Source organism: Nomascus leucogenys, chromosome 18 (genome assembly GCF_006542625.1).
Source record: "Nomascus leucogenys isolate Asia chromosome 18, Asia_NLE_v1, whole genome shotgun sequence".
In the NCBI taxonomy this organism is placed as follows: Eukaryota; Metazoa; Chordata; class Mammalia; order Primates; family Hylobatidae; genus Nomascus; species Nomascus leucogenys.
Genome location: NC_044398.1, coordinates 20,173,000 through 20,195,549, shown reverse-complemented (window position 1 = coordinate 20,195,549; position 22,550 = coordinate 20,173,000). Strand labels below are relative to the sequence as shown.

The 22,550-nt window shown below is 43.5% G+C and overlaps 1 protein-coding gene and 1 pseudogene across 2 annotated transcripts in view; both read right to left on the bottom strand.

The window, feature by feature from the left end:
• Window positions 1-4,253: 4,253 nt before the first annotated feature.
• Window positions 4,254-6,974, bottom strand: LOC115831272 (arf-GAP with GTPase, ANK repeat and PH domain-containing protein 11-like). The gene is given in 5 exon segments (XM_030798883.1): window positions 4,254-5,496; window positions 5,499-6,059; window positions 6,062-6,116; window positions 6,745-6,796; window positions 6,970-6,974. Coding segments are annotated over 5 exon segments (1,602 nt in total). The 3' UTR covers window positions 4,254-4,567.
• A 3,240-nt stretch (window positions 6,975-10,214) lies between these two features.
• Window positions 10,215-22,550, bottom strand: part of LOC100584787 — a 16,840-nt pseudogene continuing 4,504 nt past the window's right edge. Inside the window, exons 4-7 of the transcript XR_004026721.1 lie at window positions 20,468-20,502; window positions 16,790-16,894; window positions 12,442-12,525; window positions 10,215-11,818 (exon numbers count right to left, since the gene is read on the bottom strand). The product of XR_004026721.1 is annotated as an arf-GAP with GTPase, ANK repeat and PH domain-containing protein 5-like (transcript). The remainder of the gene's footprint in view (window positions 11,819-12,441; window positions 12,526-16,789; window positions 16,895-20,467; window positions 20,503-22,550) is intronic.

Genomic DNA, 22,550 nt, shown 5'->3' with positions numbered 1-22,550 from the left:
TTGGAGCTAGACTAGACTTGTGAGTCCAAATGTCGCCTGTGAGAGGCTCCTACTATTTAAAAAGAATCAACGGAAGAAGCATCAGACTGTAGCTAAACACACCTGTGAAAGGATCGAGCCATCCACACAGCAGACTGAACTGCAAAAGCGTTGGGATTTCTCTTCCGGGCATCTTCTTCGTCTCCTAGCTGAAGATCCTGCAGATGCCACTTCTTTTTCTTTTCATCTTTGGGTCCACTGTTTTTCTGTGTTTCTTCTGGTCCTTAGTCTCCATAGTTGGCTATTTACCAATAACGAGTAACTCTAACCTACAAGGAAGAAGGATGGGGTAAGGAGATGGGAGAAGCATTTTACAATCCAGGCAATACCCAGGGAAAAACAATACATTTCATTTATTTCTTTATGAAGAGATGATGATATATTTGTTCACTGAACAAGGGTAGAAACTGCTTAACCATCTCCAATTTCATTTATCTCTGTTATGCTATAAATTAAATGAGTTACCTCTGTTAAGGGTACATTTTATGGTTAAGTTACTTTTTATTCATCTTAAGTGTCAACATCATCAGTATCTACTTCTGCAAGGATGGAAATATTCTATATCTGTACTTTTCGGCCATTTAGCCTTTAGCCACATGTGATTACTTAAAATGTACTTAGAGAAACTGAAAAAATGAATTTTTAGTTAATTTCCTTCTAACTCTAAATAGTCACATGTGGCTACCATACTGGACAGCTCAGACCTAGATATCAACTGGACTAATGAGGTGGTTTCCTAACTTAAACTAAAACTTAAATTGTTATAAAAAATTTAAAACGCTTTTATGAACTTCCAATAGAATCGCAGTATTACTTTTAGTACCTGTTGACTCTGTAAAACTCCTAAACTACAACTCATCTACATACATTTGAAAAACAGCAATATCTGTATGTGTGAGATACGACTGGTTCTAAATGATGCCTGGAGACCCCATGGACTTGCAGAGAGCCTTCCAGTGATTTCTGAAGTACCTGGGAATCTGTGGCCAATAAATTGGTAATCACTGAATTAGTGAGTCTTTTTAGGATATCGTGCTGCATAAAATCTGACAGCTTAATTGAAAAAAAGCGGGGCAGGGTGCCATTTCATTCAATTAAGGTCCTGTATTAATTCCGTTTAATAAATGTTTGTGTCTGTCTATGATGTGCTAGCCACTGTGCCAGTAAATGGATATACCTATGATCTCACTTGCAGAGAATCCAAACTAGGATCTTTCGTGCCACGCAAGAAGGGCTACATTGCAAGGCTGCACAGGGTGCTACTGGAGCACAGAGGTGAGTCAGAGGCTTCCCACAGACACACACAGGAGCGGAAACAGAAAGTCTTTATATATCACCATAATGTCAAGGAACACTGGCCGGGAGTTAGGAGAGCTGGGCACTAGGAACGCTTTGAAACTGAATAGCTGTGTGATTTCAGAGATTATGTTGCTTCTCTACTATATTTTAGCTCCGAACTTGTACTAATGTTTCTCTTCCTTTTGCTCTTGGTGGGAAAGGCAGAATTAAGGGTCAACAGATTCGGCTCAGGTCTAAGTCGCTGGCCAGGACCACGTCACCAGGAAACGACGTCTCCCCGACACCTTCCCTCCCCGTCCGGGCTCTCTGCAGGGATTCATCCCGTCACTCTCCCAACGACCCCCGGGCACACCTCAGGCAGATGCGAAATATGCTGCTCCTGGGGAGCAAAGATGAGCCGGAGGACCGGGGAGGACCTTCCCACGCGCACGACTCGCGATCTTCCCAGTGCCCCGGAGCCAGGGACCCCACCGCCGCCTACCCCAGCCCGCGGCACCACCGAAGCTGCTCACAACTGCGACTTCTCAGGTCCGCTTGGACATCGCCGGAAACGGAAATTCACAGTGGCGCCGACTGGCCGGAGGGAAACAAAAAGGCAGAAAAAAGAGACCGCCGCCTGGAGGACTTTCAGGGGAAAGCTCAGAGCGGGCGCCGGCGCTTCTGCGCCGTGCGTTCCACCGGGTCCGCGTCCCTCCCGGTTCCGCGCCACACCTGCCCTTGGAATCCGTTGTCTCAACTCTCGCGGTGGGACTCCCGAGTCCCGTGCACTGAGCTCGCCGGAGTCCTCGCGGAAAGCTAGGGCAGCTGCGCAGCCTGGCGCCGGTTACTTGGTGCGGTGCAAAAAGCCAGAACGAGATTCATTTGGCAATGAGCTCTGGGTGTGGTCTTTTTTTTTTTTTCGTTTGAGACGGAGTCTCACTCGGTCACCCAGGCTGGAGTGCAGTGGCACGAATACGGGTCACTGCAGCCTCCACCTCCTGGGCTCAAGTGATCTTCCTGCCTCAGCCTGCCATGCCATGTAAGTGGTGCCATAGGCATGTGCCACCATGTCCAGCTAATTTCTTGATTTTTTTTTTTTGGTAGAAATGGGTCTCACTTTATTGCCCAGTCTGGTCTTGAACTCCTACACTCGAGCAATCCTATCAACTTGGCCTCCCAAAGTGCTGGGATTACAGGCATGAGATACTGTACCTGGTCTTATTTTTTCTTTTCTTAGGATAAGAAAGGTCTCACCTATCTAAGGCAGGGTCTCACCATCTGGCCCAGGCTAGACTCAAACTGCTGAGCTCAAGTAATTCCCCCACCTCAGCCTCCGAAGTTGCTAGGACTAAAGGCATGAAACCACCATGCTTGGCTTGTCCAGTTTCATTCTACACACTTTCTCGGTATTTAAACAGCTGCTGTTGCTCTTCATTCTGTAGCTCTACATCAGATTCATGCTCTAGTCCTGTATATCCAAATGATGACTAGAGGCTGCCGGCTCTGCTCTTTCAAAGGCACAATGAGCACAGCCCGTCTACAAAACTCTCCCTTTTCCAATCCAGCTTTCCCTCCTGCATCACCTATCTCTCTACATCTGGAACCATCGGCAGCTGCCTTCATAAGGCACCTCGGTCTGGCATTCGGAAAACCACCCTCTCTTGCCAGAGCTGCTTGGTCTTGGGTAGCAGAAGCTGTATGCAATCTAAATCAAGCTTTCAATCATGAGAAATCACATTCCTTCTTTTCCCTTTTTAATATACTCCAGTGTGTTTTTTTTCCTTTCTCAATAAGCAAATTGTACCACCATCTTATTCTGAGATGCTCCTTTTTTAAAAGGTGTAGATCACATTAATGGAAGTGTTTACTGCTGGGGAATATTTTCCGTGTGCAATGATCTGTAACCCTCTTTTTTTTTTTTTTTTTTTTTTGAGACCGAGTCTCGCTCTGTTGCCCAGGCTGGAGTGCGGTGGCACAATCTCTGCTCACTGCAAGCTTTGCCTCCCGAGTTCATGCCATTCTCCTGCTCAGCCTCCCAAGTAGCTGGGACTACAGGCGCCCGCCACCATGCCCAGCTAATTTTTTTTTTTTTTTTGAGATGCAGTCTCGCTTGGTCGCCCAGGCTGGAGTGCAGTGGCGCCATCTCGGCTCACTGCAAGCTCCACCTCCCGGGTTCACGCCATTCTCCTGCCTCAGCCTCCCGAGTACTTGGGACTACAGGTGCCCGCCACCACACCCAGCTAATTTTGTGTGTGTGTGTGTGTGTATTTTTAGTAGAGACGGGGTTTCACCATGTTAGCCAGGATGGTCTTGATCTCCTGACCTTGTGATCCGCCTGCCTTGGCCTCCCAAAGTGCTGGGATTACAGGTGTGAGGCACCATGCCTGGCCACGCTCGGCTAATTTTTTGTATTTTTTAGTAGAGATGGGGTTTCATCATGTTAGCCAGGATGGTCTCAATCTCCTGACCTGGTGATCAGCCCACCTAGGCCTCCCAAAGTGCTAGGATGACAGGTGTGACCACTGCGCCCAGCCATCTGTAACCCTCTTATCTCAACTAGCTGACATTACTAGTTCACATCCAGTTCAATTTATAAATTAACAGAGGTGCCATGGGCCGGGCACGGTGGCTCATGCCTGTAATCCCAGCACTTTGGGAGGCCGAGGCAGGTGGATCACGAGGTCAGGAGTTCGAGACCATCCTGGCTAACATGGTGAAACCACGTCTCTACTAAAAATACAAAAAATTAGCCGGGTGTCGTGGCAGGCACCTGTAGTCCCTGCTACTTGAGAGGCTGAGGCAGGAGAATGGTGTGAATCCGGGAGGCAGAGCTCGCAGTGAGCCAATATCGCACCACTGCACTCCAGCCGGGGCGACAGAGCAAAACACCATTAAAAAAAAAAAAAAAAAAAAAAGAGGTGCCATGTGTACAAAAATCAATGCATATTTATGAATGTTTTTTCAAATATATTTTCACACATCTTATCTAAATACATAATACAGAAGCCTGTGTGACTTGGACAATATGGCCCAGGAGGGCCTAAGACTAACACATCCACCTTGGCAAAAGGACATAAAATATGTCTTATGGTCAGAAAAATCAACATTTTGTGTATTTACTTAGTTTACGAAAAGTACTGAAAATGGTATTATTAGCTGAATTTGTGATTTCCTTTTGAAATTGTGAGTTATCCTTATTTTTCCCATTTTATTTTTGCACCAAGGAGACTGCAGTCAAATAAAACAGATACTACACGCGCTCGTCGGGGCAGCCGTACTGCAGAAGCACGTTGATGCACTCCTGGCTGGAGGCCTGCCGGGCATAGGTCAGCGCTGTGTTCCCGTGGGCATCTCGGGCCATGACGTCCACCCCGTACCAGATCAGGAGCTGTGCCAGGACCACATTCCCCTTGCGGCAGGCCAGATGGAGCGCCGTGCAGCCGTCTCCCTCCCCACAGGTCTCGTTCACCTCCTCACGGGAGCCATGTGCCAGCAGCAGGATGACTGTCCGCAGGTCCTCATCAGCGGTGGCCCGCAGCAGGTGCTGGCCCAGGGACAGCTCAGTGCAGGGCACTGGGGCCAGAAAGAGCTTCTTCTCATATTTGGAATGGATCCACCGCTCCTTTTCTTCCCTTGATGACTCTACTGAAGGTTTTGTCTGCCCCTGGCTGCTCCCTTCCCAGATGCTGTTGGCTAGGTCATTGCCAATAGACGACATAACCTTCATGAGCTCAACTGGCCAGTCATCCAGGTCCAGAGATCGCACACGGGAAAGGCGGGTGCCAAGACTGCGGTGGATTCCTGAGCATTCAATACACATGAGGACTCCCAAGTTCAAACTGGCCCACTTAGGGTTCGGGGTCTCACAGTCCACACAGTGGGAGTTCCCACGCATGTTTTGGATCGACTGCAGGGCCATGGCCTCGCTCTGGCTGGTCAGCCGGAACTTGCTTTTACTGCTCTCACATGACTGCAGGCTGGCCAGGATCTGGCTCTGGATGACTTGGACCCAGGCGTCCCGCTCCTCATACGTCGTGGCTTTAAAGTGCCACGTTTGGCCAGTGACGGACACAATGATAAACTTTTCTTCTTGTTCCTCAGCAGTGCTGGACAGGCCATCATCTTTTAAGTTGTTGGTGCTTTTCTTCTTTAGGTGTTTCTTTTTATTGGCATGAGGAGGGGGGGCGGGCTGAGCTTGGGGCTGGTGGTGCTGGAGATACTGGGGCTCATGCATATGGAGTCACCCAGCCCAGTGTCTGAATTGGCTGAGATACGTAGACCATTCATGTTCTTGGATAGGCCACTGCTTTTAGAGCTGGAGATGGGCACGCAGGCCGATGTGGCTAGGGGTGGCCACTTTCCTGGGACTTTGATGGTAGATGTCCGAAGGTCAATCTCTTTTTTATGAATATTCTTCATATAATCACCTAAGCTTGAATAATAGGTGAGCATGCCATTGGAACACAGGGTGACATGTTTCTTTTTCCATGTCTTCAGCCATTTCCCACTTCGCTTTAAGAGCACGCCCTGTTTAATGGGGATGGCTCTGCCGCTCCCGACGGTGTGAGCATGACTCTCCGGGGCTTTCTTCTCTTTGTCTGGGTCACTCCCTTTCTCAGATGTAAACAGGTTGGACCAGCGCACGGACTGCTTGCAAACTGACGTGGGTGTGTTGGCAGTGGGAGGAACACTGATCTGAAGGTCCTCCTGGCTGGTGCTGGGAGTCGATGGAATGGAGGAGGATAGTTATTTAAACTCCCACCTCCATTTCTTGTCTGGGTAATGGGCACGGTGGAAACCTGTGTGGAACAGAAGGAGGAATGGCTTTGAAAATTGGGTAGTGACTTGCAGGGTCCTATAGACAGCTCACAATTACCTTTTAAAAAGATACATTTTCTGGGCCAGGCACGGTGGCTCACACCTGTAATCCCAGCACTTTGGGAGGCCAAGGAGGGTGGATCACGAGATCAGGAGTTCAAGACCATCCTGGCCAACATGGTGAAACTCTGCCTTTACCAAAAAAAAAAAAAAAAAAAAATTAGCTGGGCATGGTGGCACATGCCTGTAATTCCAGCTACTTGGGAGGCTGAGGCAGGAGAATTGCTTGAACAGGGACCTGGGAGGCAGAGCCTGCAGTGAGCCAAGATCCCACGATTGCACTCCAGCCTGGGCTACAGAAAGAGAGTCCATCAAAAAAAAAAAAAAAAAAAGATACATTTTCTGTTGTTTGGGTAGTATATTTACTCATACTAGCTCACTAACAGAGCTGCAGATCAGTTCTTATTCCAGCTCACTCTTTTTACAACACTTAAGATGACTAAATGCAACATGAAATGGGGAAGATTTAAAAAAAGATGCCTTTGACTTCAGCATGAAACAGATACAAGTGTACGATGAAAATACAAACTCAATAAAAGTGCCACTTACCGTAAATGAGCATAACCGCTCATCAAATATGCTCAAAGATCTATCTGCATCTCTGTAAAATAAGAATGTGCATTACTTCAAAAACTGTTAATATCTTAGCATATTTGTTTAGTAAAATACTGCCTCCTGTGTGCTTTGGTGTTTACTTTACCAAAGCAGCTTTTACGAATTCTCCTCCTGGATCCTGACTTGCAGAGGGTTTCCTGCCTTATTCTTTCTCAGCACATCATGGCGTGTACCGTGAAGTCTTTTATATGATAACCAGTCAGAAATGCCCATAAGTATTGACTCTCCCTAACAGGCAATGGCAATAAACCAAATATACTTTCACTTTTCTAACCACACATTGAAACACAAGAATATTCTACAAAGCAGTAGTAGTAAACTTCAATAAATGTAAATGTGATTGAGATTTCCGAGCTTCCTTTCTCTTTAGTTCTCTGTAGTATACACTCATGATGTATTTATGTATTTTCTGTTGTTTGAATGACAAACTCATCTGCCTTTTTAAGAGGCCAGTCTTTGATGAACTTTAAACTTTGTAAAACTAATGCATTGTGCCTGTGTATAAACCAGTGGTTCTCCAAATGTGCTCTGTGGACCTCTCGGGATCCCCAAGACCCCTTCCAGAAGACCTGAGGTCAGAATTGTTCTTTTTTTTTTTTTGAGACCCAAGTTTTACTCTTGTTGCCCAGGCTGGAGTGCAATGGTGCGATCTCGGCTCACGGCAACATTTGCCTCCCGGATTCAAGTGATTCTCCTATCCCAGCCCCCCGAGTAGCAGGGATTACAGGCACCTGCCACCACTCCTGACCTCAGGTGATCCGCTTGCCTCGGCCTCCCAAACTGCTGGGATTACAGGCCTGAGCTACTGTGCCTGGCCAACACTGTTCTGAATAATACTAATTAAACCTGAGAAAGCTGATGAAAAATTTTAAAAATTTGTAAAAGTAATACAAAGTCATTGCCTGCTTTTTCACTGACACTTGCCATGATTGTATAGAAGCAAAAGTGGGTACAACAGCTGGTTTCTCAGCATAAATCAAGGCAGTGGTACCAATTATATTAGTAGTCATTCTATTCTTCACTGTCCCCTACAGTTAAAAAACATAGCCTGAATTTCTTAAGAATGTCTTTGATGAAGCAGTAAAAATTAATGTTTTTAAATCTTGACATGTCTCTTTAATATTCTGAATAAGTGCAAAGTTAACGAGAAGCGCTTTTTTTGTTGTTTTTAAAGAATTCGTGATTTAATTGTGAACTGAAAAATCACTTTTTTCACAGAACATCATTTTTATTTAAAAGTACAACTGGGCCAGCGCAGTGGCTCACGCCTGTAGAATCCCAGCACTTTGAGAGGCCAAAGCAGGCAGATGGCTTGAGCTCCTTCAGGAGTTCGAGACCAGCCTAGGCAACATAACGAAACCCTGTCTCTATCAAACATACAAGAAAATTAGCCTGGCGTGGTGCCACGCATCTGTGGTCCCAGCTACACAGCAACCTGAGGTGAGAGGATTGCTTGAGCTGAGATCATGCCAATGCACTCCAGCCAAGTGACAGAGTGAAACTTGGTCTAAAAAACAAGTTCTATTATCATTCTCAAAAATAAATGAAGTGAGAGGTTGTCACTTCAAGGGAAATATGTATTTGTTCCCAATGATAAAATTTAAGCTTTCCTGAGGACTTTGAAAAACTTGTTCCTTCTACTGTAGGCTTGACAGCTTTTCAATACTTAAAGGTATGTTAAAGTAAGATTGGTGGTTAAACTAAAAGTGATTTTTGACACAATAAAACATACACCAATATATTCCAAGTAATTAATGCATGATATTATAAATGCAAGTATGGAGCAAAAGATCCATTTACTGTGCAAGAAAGATCAATGAGTACTGATGGAATAAACTTATTAATATGTAAAATGCCACTGTAACTAATTTAAGAAACCACCACTTGTGAAGTTTCGCTTTAGTGTTAACAAATACCCACAACTGTCTGAAAACCTTAAAAATACACCTTCTACCAACAACATATTTGCATGAGGTGAGGTCATCTTATTGCTTCTTTTTTTCTTTTTTTGAGACAGAGTCTCCCTCTGTCACCCAGGCTGGGGTGCAATGGCGAGATCTCGGCTCACTGCAACCTCCGCCTCCCAGGTTCAAGTGATTCTCCTGCCTCAGCCTCCCAAGTAACTGGGACTACAGGCATGCACCACCAGGCCCAGCCATTTTTTGTACTTTCAGTAGAGGCAGGTTTCACCATGTTGGTCGGGCTGGTCTCAAACTCCTGACCTCAAGTGATCCGCCCACCTCGGCCTCCCAAAATGCTGGGATTACAGGTGTGAACCACCGTGCCCCACCACCTTATTGCTTTTGTTTGTTTGTTTGTTTGGACAGAGTCTTGCTCTGTCACCCAGGCTGGAGTGCAATGGCACGATCTCAGCTCTTTGCAACCTCCGCCTCCCAAGTTCAAGCGGTTCTCCTGCCTCAGCCTCCAGAATAGGTGGGACTACAGGTGCGTGCCACCATGCCCAGCTAAGTTTTTGTATTTTTAGTAGAGACGGGGTTTCGCCGTGTTAGCCGGGATGGTCTCAATCGCCTGACCTTGTGGTCCTCCCGCCTCGGCCTCCCAAAGTGCTGGGATTACAGGTGTGAGGCACCATGCCTGGCCATGCCTGGCTAATTTTTTGTATTTCTTAGTAGAGATGGGGTTTCATCCTGTTAGCCAGGATGGTCTCAATCTCCTGACCTGGTGATCAGCCCACCTAGGCCTCCCAAAGTGCTGGGATTACAGGTGTGACCACTGCGCCCAGCCATCTGTAACCCTCTTATCTCAACTAGCTGACATTACTAGTTCACATCCAGTTCTATTTATAAATTAACAGAGGTGCCATGGGCCGGGCACGGTGGCTCATGCCTGTAATCCCAGCACTTTGGGAGGCCGAGGCAGGTGGATCACGAGGTCAGGGGTTCGAGACCATCCTGGCTAACATGGTGAAACTACGTCTCTACTAAAAATACAAAAAATTAGCCGGGTGTCGTGGCAGGCACCTGTAGTCCCTGCTACTTGAGAGGCTGAGGCAGGAGAATGGTGTGAATCCGGGAGGCAGAGCTCGCAGTGAGCCGATATCGCACCACTGCACTCCAGGCGGGGTGACAGAGCAAAACACCATCGAAAAAATAAAAAACAAAGAGGTGCCATGTGTACAAAAATCAATGCATATTTACGAACGTTTTTTCAAATCTATGTTCACACATCTTATCTAAATACATAATACAGAAGCCTGTGTGACTTGGGCAATGTGGCCCAGGAGGGCCTAAGACTAACACATCCACCTTGGCAAAAGGACATAAAATATGTCTTATGGTCAGAAAAGTCAACATTTTGTGTATTTACTTAGTTTATGAAAAGTACTGAAAATGCTATTATTAGCTGAATTTGTGATTTCCTTTTGAAATTGTGAGTTATCCTTATTTTTCCCATTTTATTTTTGCACCAAGGAGACTGCAGTCAAATAAAACAGATACTACACGCACTCGTCGGGGCAGCCGTACTGCAGAAGCACGTTGATGCACTCCTGGCTGGAGGCCTGCCGGGCATAGGTCAGCGCTGTGTTCCCGTGGGCATCTCGGGCCATGACGTCCACCCCGTACCAGATCAGGAGCTGTGCCAGGACCACATTCCCCTTGCGGCAGGCCAGATGGAGCGCTGTGCAGCCGTCTCCCTCCCCACAGGTCTCGTTCACCTCCTCACGGGAGCCATGTGCCAGCAGCAGGATGACTGTCCGCAGGTTCTCATCAGCAGTGGCCCGCAGCAGGTGCTGGCCCAGGGACAGCTCAGTGCAGGGCACTGGGGCCAGAAAGAGCTTCTTCTCATATTTGGAATGGATCCACCGCTCCTTTTCTTCCCTTGATGACTCTACTGAAGGTTTTGTCTGCCCCTGGCTGCTCCCTTCCCAGATGCTGTTGGCTAGGTCATTGCCAATAGACGACATAACCTTCATGAGCTCAACTGGCCAGTCATCCAGGTCCAGAGATCGCACACGGGAAAGGCGGGTGCCAAGACTGCGGTGGATTCCTGAGCATTCAATACACATGAGGACTCCCAAGTTCAAACTGGCCCACTTAGGGTTCGGGGTCTCACAGTCCACACAGTGGGAGTTCCCACGCATGTTTTGGATCGACTGCAGGGCCATGGCCTCGCTCTGGCTGGTCAGCCGGAACTTGCTTTTACTGCTCTCACATGACTGCAGGCTGGCCAGGATCTGGCTCTGGATGACTTGGACCCAGGCGTCCCGCTCCTCATACGTCGTGGCTTTAAAGTGCCACGTTTGGCCAGTGACGGACACAATGATAAACTTTTCTTCTTGTTCCTCAGCAGTGCTGGACAGGCCATCATCTTTTAAGTTGTTGGTGCTTTTCTTCTTTAGGTGTTTCTTTTTATTGGCATGAGGAGGTGGGGGCGGGCTGAGCTTGGGGCTGGTGGTGCTGGAGATACTGGGGCTCATGCATATGGAGTCACCCAGCCCAGTGTCTGAATTGGCTGAGATACGTAGACCATTCATGTTCTTGGATAGGCCACTGCTTTTAGAGCTGGAGATGGGCACACAGGCCGATGTGGCTAGGGGTGGCCACTTTCCTGGGACTTTGATGGTAGATGTCCGAAGGTCAATCTCTTCTTTATGAATATTCTTCATATAATCACCTAAGCTTGAATAATAGGTGAGCATGCCATTGGAACACAGGGTGACATGTTTCTTTTTCCATGTCTTCAGCCATTTCCCACTTCGCTTTAAGAGCACGCCCTGTTTAATGGGGATGGCTCTGCCGCTCCCGACGGTGTGAGCATGACTCTCCGGGGCTTTCTTCTCTTTGTCTGGGTCACTCCCTTTCTCAGATGTAAACAGGCTGGACCAGCGCACGGACTGCTTGCAAACGGACGTGGGTGTGTTGGCAGTGGGAGGAACACTGATCTGAAGGTCCTCCTGGCTGGTGCTGGGAGTCGATGGAATGGAGGAGGAGTAGTTATTTAAACTCCCACCTCCATTTCTTGTCTGGGTAATGGGCACGGTGGAAACCTGTGTGGAACAGAAGGAGGAATGGCTTTGAAAATTGGGTAGTGACTTGCAGGGTCCTATAGACAGCTCACAATTACCTTTTAAAAAGATACATTTTCTGGGCCAGGCACGGTGGCTCACACCTGTAATCCCAGCACTTTGGGAGGCCAAGGAGGGTGGATCACGAGAGCAGGAGTTCAAGACCATCCTGGCCAACATGGTGAAACCCCGTCTTTACCAAAAAAAAAAAAAAAAAATTAGCTGGGCATGGTGGCACATGCCTGTAATTCCAGCTACTTGGGAGGCTGAGGCAGGAGAATTGCTTGAACAGGGACCTGGGAGGCAGAGCCTGCAGTGAGCCAAGATCCCACGATTGCACTCCAGCCTGGGCTACAGAAAGAGAGTCCATCAAAAAAAAAAAAAAAAAGATACATTTTCTGTTGTTTGGATAGTATATTTACTCATACTAGCTCACTAACAGAGCTGCAGATCAGTTCTTATTCCAGCTCACTCTTTTTACAACACTTAAGATGACTAAATGCAACATGAAATGGGGAAGATTTAAAAAAAGATGCCTTTGACTTCAGCATGAAACAGATACAAGTGTACGATGAAAATACAACCTCAATAAAAGTGCCACTTACCGTAAATGAGCATAACCGTTCATCAAATATGCTCAAAGATCTATCTGCATCTCTGTAAAATAAGAATGTGCATTACTTCAAAAACTGTTAATATCTTAGCATATTTGTTTAGTAAAATACTGCCTCCTGTGTGCTTTGGTGTTTACTTTACCAAAGCAGCTTTTACGAATTCTCCTCCTGGATCCTGACTTGCAGAGGGTTTCCTGCCTTATTCTTTCTCAGCACATCATGGCCTGTACCGTGAAGTCTTTTATACGATAACCAGTCAGAAATGCCCAGAAGTATTGACTCTCCCTAACAGGCAATGGCAATAAACCAAATATATTTTCACTTTTCTAACCACACATTGAAACACAAGAATATTCTACAAAGCAGTAGTAGTAAACTTCAATAAATGTAAATGTGATTCAGATTTCCGAGCTTCCCTTCTCTTTAGTTCTCTGTAGTATACACTCATGATGTATTTATGTATTTTCTGTTGTTTGAATGACAAACTCATCTGCCTTTTTAAGAGGCCAGTCTTTGATGAACTTTAAACTTTGTAAAACTAATGCATTGTGCCTGTGTATAAACCAGTGGTTCTCCAAATGTGCTCTGTGGACCTCTCGGGATCCCCAAGACCCCTTCCAGAAGGCCTGAGGTCAGAATTGTTCTTTTTTTTTTTTTGAGACCCTAGTTTTAATCTTGTTGCCCAGGCTGGAGTGCAATGGTGCGATCTCGGCTCACGGCAACCTTTGCCTCCCGGATTCAAGTGATTCTCCTATCCCAGCCTCCCGAGTAGCAGGGATTACAGGCACCTGCCACCACTCCTGACCTCAGGTGATCCGCTTGCCTCGGCCTCCCAAACTGCTGCGATTACAGGCCTGAGCTACTGTGCCTGGCCAACACTGTTCTGAATAATACTAATTAAACCTGAGAAAGCTGATGAAAAATTTTAAAAATTTGTAAAAGTAATACAAAGTCATTGCCTGCTTTTTCACTGACACTTGCCATGATTGTATAAAAGCAAAAGTGGGTACAACGGCTGGTTTCTCAGCATAAATCAAGGCAGTGGTACCAATTATATTAGTAGTCATTCTATTCTTCACTGTCCCCTACAGTTAAAAAACATAGCCTGAATTTCTTAAGAATGTCTTTGATGAAGCAGTAAAAATTAATGTTTTTAAATCTTGACATGTCTCTTTAATATTCTGAATAAGTGCAAAGTTAACGAGAAGCGCTTTTTTTGTTGTTTTTAAAGAATTCGTGATTTAATTGTGAACTGAAAAATCACTTTTTTCACAGAACATCATTTTTATTTAAAAGTACAACTGGGCCAGCGCAGTGGCTCACGCCTGTAGAATCCCAGCACTTTGAGAGGCCAAAGCAGGCAGATGGCTTGAGCTCCTTCAGGAGTTCGAGACCAGCCTAGGCAACATAACAAACCCCTGTCTCTATCAAACATACAAGAAAATTAGCCTGGCGTGGTGCCACGCATCTGTGGTCCCAGCTACACAGGAACCTGAGGTGAGAGGATTGCTTGAGCTGAGATCATGCCAATGCACTCCAGCCAAGTGACAGAGTGAAACTCGGTCTAAAAAACAAGTTCTATTATCATTCTCAAAAATAAATGAAGTGAGAGGTTGTCACTTCAAGGGAAATATGTATTTGTTCCCAATGATAAAATTTAAGCTTTCCTGAGGACTTTGAAAAACTTGTTCCTTCTACTGTAGGCTTGACAGCTTTTCAATACTTAAAGGTATGTTAAAGTAAGATTGGTGGTTAAACTAAAAGTGATTTTTGACACAATAAAACATACACCAATATATTCCAAGTAATTAATGCATGATATTATAAATGCAAGTATGGAGCAAAAGATCCATTTACTGTGCAAGAAAGATCAATGAGTACTGATGGAATAAACTTATTAATATGTAAAATGCCACTGTAACTAATTTAAGAAACCACCACTTGTGAAGTTTTGATTTAGTGTTAACAAATTCCCACAACTGTCTGAAAACTTTAAAAATACACCTTCTACCAACAACATATTTGCATGAGGTGAGGTCATCTTATTTCTTCTTTTTTTCTTTTTTTGAGACAGAGTCTCCCTCTGTCACCCAGGCTGGGGTGCAATGGCGAGATCTCGGCTCACTGCAACCTCCACCACCCAGGTTCAAGCGATTCTCATGCCTCAGCCTCCCAAGAAGCTGGGACGACAAGTTTGCGCCACTATGTCCAGGTAATTGTTTTTTTTTTTTTTTTTTGCGGGGGGGTGGGTGGATGGAGTTTTGCTCTTGTTGCCCAGGCTGGAGTGCAATGGTGTAATCTCAGCTCACCACAACCTCTGCCTCCCGGGTTCAAGAGATTCTCCTGCCTCAGCCTCCCAAGTGGCTGGGATTACAGGCATGTGCCACCACACTCAGCTAATTTTGTAGAGTGAGGCTCAAAACAACTGAGGGAAGGCAAATCTCAATTTTAGTAATAGGTCTATACAATATTAGCACTTTTTAAAAAGCCCGTAACATTAGCATGTAAGATGGGTATGTCTGGAGTGCTTCAAGTAGTTTTCATCTCTGAAATAAGTTTAAAATCACAGAATTTAAAGTTACATGCTGGAAAGGAACAATGACCTTATGTGACATTTAATTCAACACTCATTTTACAGATCAGGGAAACAAACCTTAAAACTGACTTGCCCAAGGTCCCACCAAATAGGAGCAGTTTCTCGTCCTAAACTCAAATTAAGCAGTGGCTCTCAAACTTTGCTGCACATTAAAACCACCTGAGAAGCTTTAATATGTGCCTCATCTTCAACATGAGACATTTTAATTTAATTAGTATTGGGTATGGCTTTGGGCATCAAGGTTGTTGGTAAAAGTTTCCCAGGTGATTTCAGTGTGCAGCAAAGTTTGGAATGATTGAGCTGGGGTGAAAATCAGAATCTTCTGGGATGCTTTTCTTCACAGAAAGATGCCTCACATCCATCCCTATTTTCCTGAAAGTCTTCTCAGTGCCTAGACATAGAGGGAAAGTGGAGATGGGAAGATACGTGTGTTTGCAGACCTGTATTTTGAAAAAAACCTTGCATAAGTGATCTCGGTGAGTTCTACCTATCCCACTGACAACAGTGCACTACTGATTCATGATAAAACATTTTTCAAAACATTTTCTTGAAGCCAATTTGCCCTATTAATTTGCTCAATAAACCTTTATTTCACCAATAGTGAATACACCAAATGATTATTTCTCAAACTTGCTGATGGCAAATTAAAACTTACTATACTTTCAAAAGTAGACTTCTAAAAAGTAGAATAATCAGGAAAAAAGCACGAAATTTGTTTGAGCAAAATTAATCTTCAAAGCTGCTTTTGAATTGTATGCTAACATATCAAAATCTTTGGAACTCAAAAGAAGCCAGGGACTCTAGTCAAAGTAATTTTTGTGTATGTGTGCTCAAAGATTTAAGAGACTTGGCTGACTACAGACATTTAGTGATTACTCAATAGGTCCCAAAGCTCAGGACTTGAGACAGAGTTTGAGTTCAGTTTTTGTTCGAAACACAATTTCCTCTCAACTATTGTTAAAAGGGAGGGAGGAAAGTGACATTATTATGAGTGTAAACTTGCCACTTTTAATTGAAGTAAAAGTTATTGACAATTGAATTAGCTAAAAAGGCTAGTGCATTTGAAACAAAATTGTTTATAAGCTAGTTATGTTTACAGAATGAAAAGTAAAATTAAAGATAAAGACAATAATATTCTAAATTAGCACTTTCCAAACTGTGTTCTAAAAATCAAGACTAATAACCCAAGGAGATGAGAATAATGTACACTGGACAGCCCCTATGGAGCTGGTGGTGGTGCTGGTTGTTGTTCCTTTTAAAATCAACTTCATCTCAGGGTGCTCTCAAAGCGCATCTTTGTGGCCCACGAGGTGCTCATGCACAATGGGAGAAATTCAAATGCAGATACACATTCAAATGCCAGAAGAAGAAAAGCTGTTCCTTCTTCCAAGGCTAATGTCCAAAGTAGTGCACACTGATTTAGGCCTATAATGCATTGAAAAACTAAGTTTTCACAAAAAACATTCAATAAAGGGAACCTACCCTTCTCACTGTGTTCAACATTGTCTAAAGGCATAAAGGCATCAAAAAGATACACTGTTTCTGGGATTGCTTCTTTGCTAACTGATTTTTCCTTCCACCACGACGTCTAAGATTAAAAGAGAAACTGATACTTACTATTTAGAATCTGGATATCAATATATGGTTGATTCCAATTTCTTAAACTGATTGCTGAAGAGGACAACCAAATGCCTGAAATAATTTTAGAATAAAGGAATCTGTCCCTCGGCAGTATAGTTGTACTCACGATATTATTGTCATTGTAAGATAATGCTGGCTGGCTGTGCTGTCATCAAGGAATATTGTCAAACACAAGCTGCATTTTTGACTGAAACGCTCAGTAGATACCTGAAGGGGAAGGGAAGTATAAGTCAAACTTATCAAAGTGTATTTTTTTCTCAGTTAAAATGTCAAATGACAAAGCACTAAGATATTTCTCACACTCTATTAACTGCCTGAGTGGTATCATGTGCACTCTATAGAAAACCCATTGGAGGCTCTCAACTTCCAGAGATGATGTTTAAGATATGGGTTATAAAATGCTGCCCTTAACATGGTACCTGTCATCAAACCTAACAAGGATTTTATGAATTACCGTTAAAAATAATGGGAAAAGTCGGCTTTGCATTGTCTCAAAAAAAATAAAGTTTAAAATAAGATTTCATTGTTTTTTTCTACAACTATATAAAGCAGCCGAGAATTTCTATTATTTAATTTATTTATTTATTTATTTATTTATTTATTTATTTATTTATTTTTGAGACGGAGTCTCGCTCTGTCACCCAGGCTGGAGTGCAGTGGCGCGATCTCGGCTTACTGCAAGCTCCGCCTCCCGGGTTCACGCCATTCTCCTGACTCAGCCTCCTGAGCAGCTGGGACTACAGGCGCCCGCCACCACGCCCGGCTAATTTTTTGTATTTTTAGTAGAGATGGGGTTTCACCGTGTTAGCCAGGATGGTCTCGACCTCCTCACCTCGAGATCCGCCTGCCTCAGCCTCCCAAAGTACTGGGATTACAGGCGTGAGCCACTGCGCCCGGCCCTTCTATTATTTATTTACTATGATAAAATGTAATATATTAAATAATCCTGCTACAAGAGCATTTTATTGCAGTGAATACAAGACTAATGCATTTACTAAATTACTAATCCTAAATGTATTATTTCAGGTGATATTGTTACAAAAGAAGTGTTTCAGATTCAGAGGCTCTGTGTACCAGGGCTGCTAGGCCACCAACAAGTGAGGAAGCCACAGGTTTCTCTAGTCCTATTTTCTTATGTGGAGGATAAAAAGAGTATCACTTAAATATTCTCTCACACCCTGAAAACAAATGACAACTTAAAAAATCTAACTTTCACTTCATGTTTAAATAAGACTGCCATGACATGACTCAAATGAGACTCTCAGAGTATACTTTGCATTCATTTCAAAACTTGATCAACTTCATTCTATAGATCATCTGACCTGCACCTAGCCATTTTCCTGCTCTACCCCTGCGCTCTGCCTGGAATACTGCTTTTCTCTTTCCTTGCTTCAGCAAGCTTGACTCCAGCTACCCTCTTGGATCTCTTTGTCGGCAGCCACACCAAAAAATGTATTTTTGTACACTAATTAGTTGAACTCACCACTGCTTACAAGATACTAATTCCTGCAGAGGATTCCCCTCATGAGAAAGTATGCCTCTACATAGGAGTAAGGGAGGGCCCTTACTCTTCCTACCTCCAGCAGCTGAGCATAGAATTTTGAGTAAATCCAAAACTTTGACAAGTGTTTGACAATTCAGTTATCATTTGGAAGATAAGTCTTACTACATTTAATTACAGCAAAAACACTACTAACAGTTTACTGTTTATAGGTATTATTTAAGGTAGTCACCAAATAGAAACAAACAATCTAACGTCAGTCAGCATAAATCAGAGTACGAAATTTTACGATATTTAACAAGAAATGGAAGGGGTTACTTAGTAGTTTTAAGGTTTAATGACAAAAACTAGAAAATAATTGTACCTACTAATTTAGTAAGTCAAAACCAAAGCCTTACCATCAAAGGTGCAGTACCCGTTGGATGCCGATGCCCACCCACTGACTTCTCCTGCTGTACCTGTTGCCTCTCATTTTAACCCATTAAAAATACTAAAGTTGCTTTCCTTGTAGACATTTTCACCTCCTTGGTTAGGTCTATTCCTAAGTATTTTATTTTAGTTTAGTTTATTTTTGCAGCTATCAGAAAAGGGGTTGATTTCTTGGTTTGATTCTAAGCTTGGTCGCTTCTAGGGTACAACAGATCTACTGATTTGTGTACATTAATTTTGTCTCCTGAAACTTTGCTGAATTCATTTATCAGTTCTAGGAGCTTTTTGGAGGAGTCTTTAGGGTTTCCTAGGTCTATGATCATATCATCATCAAACAGCAACAGTTTGACTTCCTCTTTACTGATCTGGATGCCTTTTATTGCTTTCTCTTGTGTGATTGCGCTGGTTAGGCCTTCCAGTAGTATGTTGAATACAAGTGGTGAGAGTGGGCATCCTTGTCTTGTTCCAGTTCTCGGGGGGAATGCGTTCAACTTTTCTCCCTTTCAGTATTATGTTGGCTGTGGGTTTGTCATAGATGGCTTTTATTACATTGAGCTATGACCCTTGTATTCCAATTTTGCTGAGGGTTTTAATCATAAAAGGATGCTGCATTTTGTCAAATGCTTTTTCTGCATCTATTAAGAGGATCATGTGATTTTTTTAATTCTGTTTATGTGGTGTATCACATTTATTGACTTGTGTATGTTAATCCATCCCTGCATCCCTGGTAATGAAACCCATTTGATCATGGTGGATTATCTTTTTTTTTTTTTTGAGATGGAGTCTCATTCTGTTGCCCAGGCTGGAGTATGCAGTGGGGTGATCTTGGCTCACTGCAACCTCCGCCTCCCAGGTTCAAGCAATTCTCCTGCCTCAGCCACCTGAGTAGATGGGATTACAGGTGAGTGCCACCATGCCCGGCTAACTTTTGTATTTTTAGTAGAGATGGGGTTTCACCATGTTGGCCAGGCTGGTCTCGAACTCCTGACCTCATGAACCGCCCACCTCAGCCTCCCAAAGTGCTGGGATTACAGGTGTGAGCCACCGTGCCTGGGTGGATTATCTTTCTGATATGCCGTTGGGAACTACAAAGCATTGCTGAATGAAGTCATGGACACAAACAAATGGAAAGACATCCCATGCTCATGAATGGGTAGAATGAATATTGTGAAAATGACCATATTGCCAAAAGCAATCTACAAATGCAATGCAATTTCCATCAAAATGCCACCATCCTTCTTCACAGAACTAGAAAAAACAATCCAAAAATTTATATGGACCAAACAAGAACCCGCACAGCCAAAACAAAACTAAGCAAAAACAACAAATCTGGAGGCATGACATTACCTGATTTCAAAGGCCATAGTCACCAAAATAGCATGGTACTGGTATAAAAATAGGCACATACACCAATGGAACAGAATAGAGAACCCAGAAATAAACTCAAATACCTATAGCCAACTGATTTTCAACAAAGCCAACTAAAACATAAAGTGAAGAAAGTAAACCCTATTCAACAAATGGTGCTGAGGTAATTGGCAAGTCACATGCGGGAGAATGAAACTGGATCCTCAACTCTCACCTTACACAAAAAGCAACTCAAGATGGATCAAGGACATAAATCTATGACCTGAAACCATAAAAGTCAGAAATCTTTAAAAGGTGGACACACTAAGCTAAAGACTTTTCTGGATAAATTTAATACTTAGGAAAGTAGAAGAGATTTAGAAAATCCACAAAAAGAGGTCCATGCTACCACCACCAGGTCCACATTGTAATTTAAAGAAATCAAGAGAGACATCCTTTTATGTCAAACTATCAATTTCTTAACTGTTTGAGTGTTTACTTACATGGTTTGTATAGTTGCTTCTTCTTATTTCTACAACTAAGAATAAAAAAAAAAAACTGGTCACTTCTGATACAAATACCATAAAGTAAAAGTAGTTGTTAACATCTTACTGATTACTGCTATATAAAATGAGACAAAATTCCATTAAAAATAATTTTCAATAATTTATAATTTAAATTATCTGGCATGATTAATTTCATAAAGTCAAATCTAAAAACTTAGCTTTTCATTTAGTTTACTTTTTGTTTCTATTACATACAAATGAAAGAATCCTCATGTACAAAAGAAAAGGGCAAAAAAATTAGGCCAGATGAAAAATTTAGCTAATAAAACGTTTAACTCTTGCATATATGAGCCATGATCCATTAGTATTCTCTCATTCTGCATTTACACATAGCTTACTTTAATTATCAGACTCTAAGAGCTAACAGCTCTAAGAACTACTTCCTGACCAGGCACCTATCTCTAGATGCAACAGAATCCCTGTAAGCATCTTGCACCACACTTAGTGGTTATCTACTAATATGTCACTAAAAACAAAACAAAATTTAAAAAGGGTCTTTACACAACTGGAAAGTAACCTATCTTAAATTCTTTTTTCTTTTTTTTTGTTTGAGACAGAGTCTCACTCTGTCACCTAGGCTCGAGTGCAGTGGCAGGATCTCAGCTCACTGCAACCTCTGCCTCCCAGGTTCAAGCGATTCTCCAGCCTTAGCCTCCGGACTAGCTGGGACTACAGGCATGTGCCACCATGCCTAGCTAATTTTTTTTTGTATATTTAGTAGAGATGGGGTTACACTGTGTTAGCCAGGATGGTCTTGATCTCCTAACCTCGTGATCCACCCACCTCAGCCTCCAAAGAGCTGGGATTACAGGCGTAAGCCACAGAGCCTGGCCTAAATTTTAATGTTAAAATGAGTATACAAACCTAATTGGACATGGTGTCTGCAGCACAAAAAATCATTTTTTTTCCCTAAAAAAAGGCCAGAATAATAAAAGCCCCAAGAGGGACTTGGACCATGCTTTGTTTCCTACACTGCCTCTGCCTTTGATGCTGGAAGGGCCTTGTAGGCAAAAGTTCCTACCACTGAAGACTGAGGGACATGGAGTAGCTTCTCTTTTACTGCTTCCACGCTCTCTAGGTGTGAGAAGCCCATGGCTCTGGAAGAACTGGGAAATACAATTCTGATATGTTTTGATATGTTTCCCCTCCAAGTCTCATGTGAACATGTGACCCTTAATGTTGGAGATAGGGCTTAGTGGGAGGTGTTTGGGTAATGGCGGTGGATTCCTTATGAATGGCTTGGTCCCATCCCCACCGTAATAAGCAAATTCTCATTATGGTATATTAAAAGACTGTGGTACTGGCCGGGTGTGGTGGCTGAAGCCTGTAATCCCAGCACTTTGGGAGGCTGAAACAGGCAGATCACTTGAGGTCAGCCAACATGGTGAAACCCCGTCTCTACCAAAAATACAAAATTAGCCAGGTGTTATGGTGCCTGCCTATAGTCCCAACTACTCGGAGGCTGAGGCAGGAGAATTGCTTGAACTTGGGAGGCGGAGGTTGTAGTGAGCTGAGATCGCGCCATTGCACTCCAGCCTGGGCAACAGAGTGAGACTCCATTTCAAAAAAAAAAGAGTGTGGAGTGTGGTACCTTCCCCCTTCCCCTCTCTCCTCCCTCTTTCACTGTGTGGAACCACCTGCTTCCCCTTTGCCTTTTATCATGATTGTAAGCTTGCTGAGGCCCTCACCAGAAGCAGATGTTGAAGCCATGTTTGTACAGCCTGAAAATCTTTGAGCCAATTAAACCTCTTTTTGTTATAAATTACCCAGCCTTAGGTATCTCTTTATAGTAATGTAAAAAATGAAGACAAATTCGAACCAGAAATAACTGACTCAAGATGGGCAAAGTCTACTCAAACTATAAAAACAAAGGTTAGAAACTCCCATGTTTTACTGTGCTGCATTACTTCGCATATTATTATAGAACCCTCACTTGTATTCTTGCTGTTTAAGTCAACTGGAAAACTTGGCTGTGTATGGCTTCTTGGCAAATAAATGAGGATTTAACATAACATTAAGG